This window comes from Antechinus flavipes, chromosome 6, assembly GCF_016432865.1.
Source record: "Antechinus flavipes isolate AdamAnt ecotype Samford, QLD, Australia chromosome 6, AdamAnt_v2, whole genome shotgun sequence".
NCBI lineage: Eukaryota > Metazoa > Chordata > Mammalia > Dasyuromorphia > Dasyuridae > Antechinus > Antechinus flavipes.
The window spans coordinates 240,445,937-240,458,265 of NC_067403.1; the positions used below are offsets into that span (position 1 = coordinate 240,445,937).

Sequence of the window (12,329 nt, forward strand, 5' to 3'; positions counted from 1 at the left end):
AGAGAGGGCTTAGATTGGGATTCAACTCACATCCTTTAATCTCCCTGGATCTTTCCCCTTCCTATAAAATAAGAGATAGATCACCTCTAAATCCTGCTCAGACATGTTTGTGGGCCTAAATTTCCTTATCTGTAAAATGGGGCTCAGTTTCCTCATCTGTAAAATAAGACTCCATGGGCCACAGTTTCCTTATCTGTAAATGAGGAGACTGGACTGGATGGTCCCTTAGATCTGGGTCTAAGATCCTCCATGAAGAAGGCCACGATTCAACTTGTGGGTCTTTCCCCCCTCACTCAATGAAATCATGTTATTGCACATCTTAAGCTCTAAATAAATGCTAGCTGTGGGTTTTTGCTTATGCTCGTGGAGGACAAGGATCGTCTCATTTCTTGCTTTTGTATACCCAGAGCCTTACACATAGTAGGTGATTTATTAATGAATGTTGAATTGAGTTTCCTGCCTGAATTTCTGCAAAATCCTCTGTCCTGGAGACTGGGGAAGGTGACACCCAGCTGTAACTAAGCCTCCTGGGGGTTGGCTAACTGGTATATTCACAGGGAGGTGCTGGCACTTGGGGCAAATCTAGTCACTGGGAAAAGGGGGCGTGGCCCAGGCAGGCCCTCGAGGTCAAGTCCAATCCCCTGATTTTATCAGTGAGAAACCTGAGGTCCATCAAGGTGAACAACTGGTCCAGGATTGGATTCTTCCTGACCTGGGCCTCTGAGCCACCCAAATATAGGAGCCAGGCCTTGCCCCAGAAGGGACAGCCTTCCCTCCTTTCCTCTTCCCTGCCCCAAACATGGCTCCTTAGACCAATCCTAGGAAGCACTTTGTCCTACTCTTGCTTGAACAAAAGGCTGCTTGTCCTGGGTGGCTCTGGGAAGGAAGCGTTTCCCCCACCCCACATGTTGCTAACTAGGGCCCTGCCTTACCTGACCCACCCTAGTTATGGCTTTGGGCGGTAGGAAAACCCAGTGGCTTTCCGTGATGCTCTGAGGTTTCTCGATTCAGCGGGACCCCCTATTTGACTCCTGCTGGCTCTGAACAATCCCTCGGGCCTTTTCCTGCAGCCTGTGTAGGGCAGGAAGGGACCACTCTTCCCCAACCTGGGAAACTGTGGGCAGGACAGGGGTGTAGCCCATCCTGTGGCTTGTTCCAGCCCACGACAGACTTTCTGCTCCCCCGCCCGCAGCCAGCCCGGCCCAGCCAGGCTCCACTTACTACTCAGCCTGCCCCACACAGATCCTATTTTTAAAGTAATTTGTTTGTGGGCACCTTGCAGGGGGCAGCTTCCTGGAGGCGGCCTGGATAAGCCTGTAATTTAGGAAAGCACATGGGTGTCCCTGGAGCTCCGGGGGCGGCCTGTGGCCGTTCCACCTTCTGCCAATCCCTCCAGGAAAGGCCGGGGCCTGGGTGGAGGGGCATGCGGGGCAGGGCGAGACAAACATCTCTCAGCCACTTGGGCTTACCGCTTCCCCAGGAGGCTGGGCCTTAGGCCCCAGGGGCGGGCTTCCTTCGGACCCCCACAAATGCACCAAGTCCAAAAGCTCCCACTGAGGAAGACCACGCTGGTCGTGTAAGGGAGCTAGCCCCCTAGAGGAGTCACCCTAAAGCCTCCTCACCAATAAGTTGTAAGAGAAAAAAGCAGAAGACTCTGGGACTTTTAAATCCTGCAGGATCACCTGTCTGACTCCTGACCAGGATAAAGACTCCAACACAGGCTCATAGGCTAGAGGTCAAGGGGCCATTTTGTCTCCCTCCATTTATAAACAGAAGATACACTCCCACTGGGAGCCACCAGGGACTGAGGGGAAGGCGGAGAAAGACCCGGGGTACAGAAGAGCAGCTCCCCCAGAGCTCAGCTCTGAACCTCAGGAGCTGTGGAACCCTAGGTGTAACCCTACGTAACCCTCTCCTTGTTTGGATTTCATTTTCCTTATCTGTCAGACAGGGGATTTGGACTTCACAGCCTCTAAGACCTGACATCCCATAGAGTAAATATAGTATTGTATATAATATACTATAGCTGCTAGTATTTAATATAATCTAGAGTAAATATCTTACAGTTTATAATTCTAAATTTTATATGTGTGTACACACACACACACACACACACACACACACACACACATATATAAAGAGAGAAAGAGTACAGTATATAGCCCAGCTTCTTAAACTGTGGTTTGCAACCCCATATGCCATCTCATAACTGAATGAGGGGGTTGGAAAATTATGATTTATTATCAGGAAATGTTTGATTTGTGTGCCTATTTTAGATACCTGTATACCCAGAGTCACATAAAAATTTCTCAAGTGAAAAGGATGACGAGTGGAAAAAATTTAAGAAGCCCTGCTATATAGTATATAGTATATGGTATAGTATAATATATAGTTTATAATATTAAGCAAATAGAGTATATAGTATAGTATATAATCTGCAATAAATATAAGCTATAGTAAATATAGTAGAGTATATATCTATAGTAAATATGGTCTCGTCTAGTATATAGTCTATAGCAAATATAGTAAATAATAAAATAAAAGCACAGTAAGTAGTAAAAAATATATAGTAAATATATATAGTTGAGTACATAGTCTATAGTAAATATAGGACAGGATATAGTAAATATAGTATAATGTTACATACATACATAGTATATATACATATACATAGTATAATATTATATACATATAATAATATATGGAGTATAGTTTATAGTATTAAGTAAATATAATATATAGTATGGTATATAATCGATAGTAAATATAGCCTAGGATATAGTAAATGTAGTATAGTTGATTATGTCTACAGTAAATACAGGTATAGTCTAATAAATGTAGGATAGTACATAATTTATAGTAAATATAGAATATATGGTAAATATAATAAACTATATAGTATGGTATGCAAGCCATGGGTAAATATAATATAGTTGAATATAGAGTAAATATAGGATAGTATATAACCTATAATAAATATAATATACTAAGTATGTAACCTATAGTAAAAATAGCATACAGCATAGTGTGCTAATAAATAGTCTATAGTAAATATAGCATAGTATATAATATGTTAGAATATAGTCTCTATAGTAAATACAGTATAGTAGGAAGTCTATCATAGGATAGTCTATGGTAAAAATAGTATCATCTAGTCTGTAGTAAAAATGCTTAACACAGTGCCTGGCACATCATAGGCATTAGGTAAATGTTAGTAATATTATTATGATTATCTCCCATTTTTGCATGTGGGATTTGTAAGCATTATGTAATAGAAAAAGCACTGAAATTAAATCTCAATGTCCAATCTTGAAGAGCTGTGTGACCTGAGACAAATCATTCCCCTTCGCCCCTACCCCGTGCCTCAGTTTCTCTATCTGGAAAGGGAAGAAAGGGAGGAGGCCGCCTGATCTCTAAATCCTATTGAACCCTTTCTTCCCAGAGCTGGAACACGGAGCCTGGGCCCTGGGGCATAAGCTATGTGCCATCATGGTGAAACAGGAGCAGAACCTGGGGCCCGAGCCACCAGGAGATCAGCTGGCAGCCCCCTCACCAGTTGTGGTCCCGGGTCCGGTCAGCAGCGCCTCGGCCGACATGCCGATGTTTAGCCTCGGCCCGCTCCCCCGGCTGCCCGCCCCCCACGAGGTGAGCCCCGGCTTCTGGGCATCTTCCCAGGCCCCATTGCTGGGGAACAGAGGTATTTGTTTGTGTGTCTGTCCACGGGGGAAGGAGGGATGTACCGTGAGAGGAGGGGACCTGGCCTGGGAGGGAGGCAGGAGTACTTATCTGAAGGTCACTGAGTATGTTCCTCACTGCAATCTTGTGATAAAACTCCATTTCACAGATGTGGAAAATGAGACTTGAAAAGTGGAGGCAGCTAGTCAGCTCAAGGCAGATGGAGCTAGGATGCAAATCCAAGGCCAGCACTCTCTCCACTAAGTTTCCAACCCTTTGGGGCCTCATTTTGCCTCTTCTGTAAATCGGGGGTAGAAGTAGACAAGATTTCTATGGTCCAGCCCAGCTCAAATAACCCTTGGTTTTCTGAGGAGGCTGGAATAGAGGAGCTCTAAGATTTTTTTGATTAGTATCCCACAGTCAGAGCTGGACCTTAGAGGCCTTCTGGCATAATTCCCTCATCTTACCCAAGAGAAAAAGGGCCAGAGAGAAGGAACTTGCTCACCGTTACAAAGGTAGTCAATATTAGAGCTAGGATTTGAATCCAGATCGTCTGATTCCTCCCTCCCCCCAATTCTGGACTCTTTCCACTGCCTCACTTCTGGTCTTCTAAGGGGCTTGATTCTTGAATCTTGGGTGATTAAATTTTCCTTCTCTTATCCCTGTTTTTTTTTTTTTTGTCTGTAAAATGGGGAGATAATCTTTTCCCACAATGGTGCTGGAGGAAAGTGCTTTGATAAACTGTAAAGTGCTTTGGAAAAGTAAACCCTGATTATCGTTGCTAGAGATGGCAAGTTTCTACATGTGCTCTGGGGCAGTGGAGAAAAATTTTGGAAACAGAGGAAACAGTCTCTTGGACACCTTTCTGAACCCTGAGCTCTGGAAAATGCATCAGATGTCCAAAAAGACCAGGCAGAGTCATTAAAGACATTTAGGGAGTGCTTTAAAGGTTGCAAGATGTTAAACTACATGACCTCATTTAAACCTCATAATAACCCTCCAAGATAGCAGTTATTATCCTACTCATCCCCATTTCACAGATGAAGAAACTGAGGTGAGGTTCAGTGAATTCAAGATTTGGCTCTGCCTTTACTTCTTGGGCAAAGGACTTTTCCAATCTAGAGGGGCCTCAGCTTCCTCATCTTCAAAATGAGGGGATTAGATTGCCCTTCCAGCTCTAAATTAATGACTGAAGCATGAGTGACTTGCTCAGGGTCACACACAGCTCATTAGTGCCTAAGTCTTTCTGATACCAAATTCTTCCTTCTTTCTTAATGCATTATTATATCCATTCTATCCATAATGGGGATTATTGTCCCCATTTTTCCAGATAAAGAAATTGAAGCTCAGAGAGGGGCCATGAAATAACCAGCAACATATAGCTAGTGGTAGTGGCAAGATTGGAATGACCCCTTATATTTAGAGGGGACCTGACTCATATTACCCCTATTTAATCCCCACAACAACCCAGTTAGTATAAGTATCATTATTTCCATTACGCAGATAAAAAAACTAAGATTCAGAGAATTATTATGTGCTTTTCCAGGATCACAGGGCTTGTAAGAGGTTTCTTGTGGCACCTTTCCTAGTCTTGAGCCCAGGGCTCTGGGAAGATCTTGATGATCAATTATTGGTTAAAAGGCTAGAATACAGATTCAATCCCAAATGCCCCAGCTCAACATCCAGTATTCTGCCCACTGTATTACATTTTATCTGCTTCTGGCCCAAACCTATTCCATGTCCTCTGGGAAAGCCTCAAGGAAAGTGTTTTCCTGTGTTGCAGAATGATGTATACAAAGGGAAAAGCAAATGTTTATAGTACAAGAAGTTTATCACTATTTTTTGCTGATGAACCTTTTTGGAAATCTGGGGAAGCTTATAGATTTCTTAGAATACTGTTTCTATTTATTTATTTTAGTCAGTACTATTATTTTAAATCAGATTTTATTTTTTCTGTTAATAAAATTGATTTTCTTTCCATCCCAGATAGGGGAAGAAAAAACAAAAAACTTTGTGACAGAAATACATAGTTAAGCAAAACAAATGCTCTCAGTGGCTGTGCCCAGAAATATATGTTTCATTCTACATTCTGAGTCCATCATCTCTGTGTCAGAATGGAGGGTAGCCTACATCATAATCTGTCTTTTGAAATCAGGTTCATCATTGTGTGAACCAGAGTTTTCATAGCTTTCAAAGGTGTTTGCCCTAGTAATGTTATTGTTAATGTTTAAAATGTTTCCTGGTGTTGCTATTTTCACTCTGCATCAGTTCATCCAAGTCTTCTCTGACTTCTCTGAAACCGTCTCTTTTATCATCTCTTATAGTACAATAATATTCCATTGTAATTATGCCCAATGACTATAAAATCGTGCAAGTCCTTTGATCCAGAAATACCACTGCTAAGTCTATATCCCAAAGACATCCAAAATATAGGAAAAGGACCTCTTTGGGATTTTTTTTCCTTTATTAAAGCTTTTTATTTTTCAAAACATGCGTGGATAATTACTCAACATTAAGCCTTACAAAACTTTGTCTTCCAATTCCCCCCTTTCCCCATCCCCTCCCTTAAATGTCAAGTAGTTAAGGACCTCTTTGTACAAATTTATTTCTTTATGATGGCAAAGAATTGGAAATTGAGAAAATGTCCATCAACTAAGGAACAACTGAACAAGCTGAAGCATATTTTTGTGCTATGGGACAAGCAGAAAAAAACCTAGAAAGACTTCTATGAACTGATACAAAGTGAAGTGAACAGAACTAGGAGAACACTGTACACCAGTGGTTCTCAAACTTTTGTTTTCAGTATCTTTATCCTATTAAAAATGATTGAGGATCTCTCCAAAGCGTTTTTGTTTATCTGGATTATATTTATAGACATTTACCATATTGGAAATAAAAACTATTTTTGAATTTGTAGACCCTCTAAAAGGATTTCAGAAATCCCCAGGATTCTCTAGACCATACTTTGAGAACCACTGCTATACACAGTAACTGAAATTTTGTATAATGAAGTACCGTGAATGTCTTAGCTATTCTCAGCAATACGATGATCCAAAAAATCCCAAAGGACTAATGATGAAAAATACTATCTGTCTCCAGAGAAAGAACTGATATTATTTTAATACAGACTGAAGTATGATATTTTTCTTTCTTTCTTTATTTTTCTTTTGTTTGAGTCTTCTTATACATGGTGTTATTCATCATGTTTTAGATGATTATACATGAATAACCTATATCTGATTGCTGACAGTCTAAGGAAGAGGAAAGGCGAAGATCGAGAGGGAAGGATAGAATGAGGAACTCAAAACTTAAAAACAAACAAACAAACAAAAAAACAATCAAATCTTGAAAAACTATTTTAACATAAATGGGGGAAAATATATTTTAAAAATTAAAAAATAATATTATGTTATAGTCAAATATCATAACTTGCTTGGTCATTGCTCAGTTGAGGGAACCACTTTAGTTTCTGCTGTTTTGCCATCGCAAAAATGAATCGCTAAAAATGTTTTTGTGTATGTGAGTCTCTTTCCTCTTTCCTCAATCTCCTCGGAATAAAGGTGTACTGGTGGTATCTGGGACAAAGGATATGCACAGTTTAGTGACCTTGAGGGCATAGTCCAAATTGCTAGAATTGTTCAGTTTGACCAGCAAGACCTGTTTCTCCACAACTTCGCAACAGTTTTGCTAATGGGATGGATGTGAGGTGGAACCTTGAGAACTGAATTAATTTACATTTCTCTAATTACTACTGATTTGGAGCATTTTTTCACGTAGCTATTGATAGTTTGGATTTCTTCCTAGAAAATTGCCTGTTTAATATATTTCTACCATGTTTAACATATATTGGACTACTTGCCATCTAGGGGAGGGCGTAGGGGAAGGAGGGAAAATTGGAAAACAAGATTTTGCAAGGGCTAATGTTGAAGAATTGTCCCCGCACATGTTTTGAAAACTAAAAAGCTTTAATAAAGAAAAAAAAGGAAAATTTTAAAAATTAAAAAAAACACCTTCCCAATTTTTAAAAAAAGAAAGAAAATTGACTATTTATATCCTTGGACTGCTTATCAAATATGAAATGGCTCTCATTCTTATAGATTTGGATAAGTTCTTGGAAATGCATTGGTTTTGTGTGTGTGTGTGTGTGTGTGTGTGTGTGTATAAATTTCATAATCAGAATCTTCGGAATGATTTTAATGAATAAAATAAAATACAAAGGATCATAGAGGAAAGCAATTGTATTGAAATATTTATCAGAAAACATTTTCTAAAAATCATGGACCTCAGGGTAAAAACCCCTTTTCTAAGTCTCTTTTAGAACTAAGCACCCACCTTTGAATTAATTTAAATTCTGGCTGTATTTAGTGACAGTGTAAAATTTATTGACTCCATAATCAGAGGAGCTGAATTCTAAACTCACCCCTGGCATAAACCATCTGTGTGACCCTAGGCAAGTCATTTCCCTCTTTAAGCCTCAATTTTGTAATCTTAAAATGTAGGGGGATGTTACATAGCTTCTGAGGTCCCTCTACATTTTAATTAGTGGCCCAAAGAGTTGTTGGATATATTCCAAGGAATCTATAAACTTAGATGGGAAAAACATTACATATTTATTTCAATATAATTGGTTTCTCATGTAATCCTATTTTTTTATGCTTTTAAAAATATGATTCTGGAAGCAACTATGCGCCTTCAAGTCAGGAGGACCTCAGTTCAAATCCAGCCTTAGATACTTAACACTTACTAGGTGCGTGACCCTAGGGAAGTCACTTAACCCTAACAAGAAAAAAAAGCAAGAAAGAAAGAGAAAAAAGAAAGAGAGAGAGAGAGAGAAAGAGAGAGAAGAAGGAAGGAAGGAAGGAAGGAAGGAAGGAAGGAAGGAAGGAAGGAAGGAAGGAAGGAAGGAAGGAAGGAAGGAAGGAAGGAAGGAAGGAAGAAAAAGAGAGAAAGAAAAACAAGAGAGAGAAAAGAAAAGGAAAAGAAAAGAAAAGGAAGGAAGGAAAGAAGGGAGAAAAAGAGAGAAAGAGAGAGAGAGAAGAAAGGAAAAGAAAAGAAAAGGAAGGAAGGAAAGAAAGAAGAAAGATGATTCTGAGAAGGGGTCCATCCCTATGCTTCATCAGATATCTGCCTAAGGAGATGGGCACAAAAAAAGGGTTGAGAACTCCTCTGGTAGTGCCCCAAACCTTTTCATCCTTTCACTCCCCATGCGAGGACTGGATTAGCATTGGGTTATGTAGGAATTCCCATTTGGAGACAGGCTGGAGTAGTCGGTCCCAGAGCTCTCCTCCAACTCAAACTCGGTGATTCACTAATTCCATCCCTGCTACCTAACGGGCTGTGTGACCTTGGCAAGTCACTTCCTGGGTTTCCGCTTCCTCGTCTACAAAAAGAGGGAGTTGGCCCAGACGGCTAAGGTTCTTTCAGTAATTCACCTTCCCTTTCATTAAACACCCGCCCCCCAACTCCTTGCCAGGGACCAGAGGGCTCCATAGAGGACTTCGTACCATGAAAACTCATATTATGGCTCAAAAGACCAAAAGCTAATGGTGCGTTTAAAAAACTGGGACCAGAAGGCAGTGCTTAGCGCAAATAGTGAGGTGGGATTTGTGGCCACCCTTCCTCTGTGCTGGAGGCTGGCCTCACTCCCTAAAACAAAGTCATCACATCTGTCTGAGTCTGGCCTCTTGGGGTGCAGACTAGGAATGGGCTGCAGGGATCTGGCCCCTTGGGGGCAGACTCAAGTGGATGTGCAGGGAGACAGCTGCCAATTAGCTGAGGTCTGGAGATAGCCCCAACATGTTTCTCTGTTCCCTGGGACCTGGCTGGATTTGAGCCTCCCTCCCTGTGGTTTCACTCCCCGCTGCTCATCAAACTCGGGCCAGATGGAAAGGACTCCCAAGCTGTGTTTGTGCTGGAAGCACCCCCCTTCACCCCAGCCCCTCCTTCCAACCACTCACCCCCACCCCCAGTTTGGGAAGATTTCAGCTGTCTCTTTGTATCTTAAGTCCCTGGGGAGAGTAGTGGAGGGGGGTTCAGAATGAGGGAGGGGAAAAGAGGAGAGGAGGAAAAAGCAAAGGGGGAAAAAGGAGAGGAGGGAAAAGCAAAGGGGAAAAGAGGAGAGAAAGAAAAAGCAAAGGGGAAAAGAGAAGAGAGGAGGAAAAAGCAAAGGGGGAAAACCGAAGGAGAGGAAGAAAAAGCAAAGGGGAAAAGAGGAGAGAAAGAAAAAGCAAAGGGGAAAAGAGAAGGAGAGGAGGAAAAAGCAAAGGGGAAAAGAGGAGAGAAAGAAAAAGCAAAGGGGGAAAGGAGAGGAGGGAAAAGCAAAGGGGAAAAGAGAAGGAGAGGAAGAAAAAGCAAAGAGGAAAAACAAAGGAGAGGAGGAAAAAGCAAAGGGTGGAAAGCAAAAGGGAAAAGAGAAGAAGAGAAGGAAAAAGCAAAAGGGGAAAAAGAAGGGAAGAAAAAAGGAAAGAAGAGAGGAGGAAGAGAGAAGAAAAGGAGGGGAGAGATGAGGAGGGAAGAGAATGGAAAGGGATAAGGGGAAACTAGAGAGAGAGAAGGAAGATGGAGAGAAAAGGGAAAGGAAGGAGAAGAGGAGAGAAAGAAAGAAGGAGGAGGAAGGAAGGGGGGAGAAGTAAATAAAGCAGGGAGAGAAGGGAGGGAGAAAAGGGGAGGTAGAATAAGAGGAAAAGAATGAAGGGAAAGAAAGGAGAGGATGGAGGAAGAAAGAACAAAAGAGAAGGGGGGAAAGAAAGGAAGGAGAGAGGGAGGAGAGGAAAAGGGGGAGGGGAAAAAAGGAAGGCCAAGAAGAAGGAGGAGAAGGTGAGGGAGAGCTAGAGAGACAGAATGGGAGGGGGGGGGATTCAAAAGGACCAAGGGAGAGGGAAGAGGGAAAGAAGTCAGATAAAGAGCAAAAGGACAGGAAAGGAAGAAAGGAGAAGGAGTGAAAGAGAGAAAGAGGGAGAAAGGGGAACGGGGGGATTGTGAAGAAGAGAAAGGCTGAGGTCAATGGTATAGGGAATGGGGGAGAGGAAGGACAAGGAGGGAGAAGGAAGGAAGAAGAGGGAGGGGGCTGAAGAGAGAAGAGAGAGGAATAAAATGCTCTTCAATTAACCATAAGCCACAGTTTATCAGAAACATCTGTGAGGGCCAGGGGAGCCAGCTGCTCGCAGGATGAGGCGAAGGCTTTTAGCTCTGCCTGGAGCTCCGTCCCAGGGAAAGGAAGCCCCGACCCACCCTGAGAAATGAAGGGTCAAGTCCCGGGCCCCTGAGCCAAGGCGTACATGGGAGGAAGGCGCAGGGAGGGGCCGTCCTGGGGGTTCTGCAGGCTCCCCATCTCTCCTCCTTTCCCCCTCGTGCTCTCAAAATCCCCCTAGACTCATGGGCTCTTCTGTCTCCCCCAAAATAAGAACAGGGAGAGTTGGGATGGAGGCAGGAATGAGGCAGTAATCTGGGGCCTCTCTAGCTGAATATTATGGGCAATCCCTCTGCCGCTGGGGACCTCAGTCTCTTTATCTGTAGAAAACACCTCAGAGCATTGTACTCGGCAACAAGATTATCTGATGATCAACTGTGGCTCTTTTCAACAATGGGGTGATCCAGGCCAATCCCCATAGATTTCTGATAGAGCCATCTACAGCCAGAGAGGACTGTGGGATTGAATGTGGATCACAACATAGTATTTTCACATTTTGTTAATGTTGTTGTTTGCTTGCTTATTTTTCTAGTTTTTCCCTTTTTGACCTGACTTTTCTTATGCAGCATGATAAATATGGAAATAGCTTTAGAAGAATTGCATGCGTTTAACCTATGTTGGATTACTTGCTGATTAGGGAGGGAGGAAAATTTGGAACATAAGGTTTTGCAAGGGTGAATGTTGAAAACTCTCTTTGCATGTATTTGGAAAAATAAAAAGTATGATATAGATTGAAAAAGGAAAAAACACCTCAAAATATGTGAGGGTTAACCCTGACCTCCTGGAGTGGTGAGAGAAACACTTTGTGGACTCGAAAGTGCAGGTGGAAAGAGTCCTGGGTCAGGGTTCCCAAGGTGATTCTGCTATTTAGCGTCTGTGTGACCTCAGTTTTCTCATCTGTAAAATGAGCACATGAGTTAAGATGAAGGCCTCTTCTGCTTCTAAATGTATTTACACTCCTGTAAGTTTGAAATGGGAGCTGTGGCCATGATTATCGTTCCTTTCTCAGGCTCCAGGAGAGATGGCACAGACACCTGTGATCAAGGCTGAGCCCAGGGAGGTGAATCATTTCCTCGAGGTGCCTACAGGTAAGGGGGTATGGGCCCAGCTGGCTCAGAGAGGGTGTTGTTGGCCCCGAAGCCTCTCACCGTTCACCACTGTTCTTTTCCCACAATCCCCTAACACCTGGACAGCCAGGAGTGGGCAGGAAAAACCATTGGCTCACCCCTTGTATCAAATGCTCTTCCTCCGGCCTCAGCTGCTAATAATCTTTTACTTCATCTTGACTCAGCTGGAGCACCACCTTTTATCGGAGTTCCCCCGGCGACCAATGCCCCCTCCCCAAATTCCCTTTTTTTCATTTTGTGGCTAGATCACTAGGCCTGGAGTTTGGAAGATCCGAATCCGACCTCAGACACTCACTAGGTGTGTGACCCCGGACAGGTCACTTCATCCCTGTTTGCCT

General features: G+C 42.6%; 1 protein-coding gene across 1 annotated transcript in view; it reads left to right on the forward strand.

The window, feature by feature from the left end:
• The window catches only part of CREB3L1 (cAMP responsive element binding protein 3 like 1), a 53,700-nt gene that overhangs the window by 26,552 nt on the left and 14,819 nt on the right, over nt 1-12,329 (forward strand). Inside the window, exons 3-4 of the mRNA XM_051964172.1 lie at nt 3,443-3,645; nt 11,874-11,952. Of these exons, the coding sequence (XP_051820132.1) occupies nt 3,443-3,645; nt 11,874-11,952 (282 nt within the window). The remainder of the gene's footprint in view (nt 1-3,442; nt 3,646-11,873; nt 11,953-12,329) is intronic.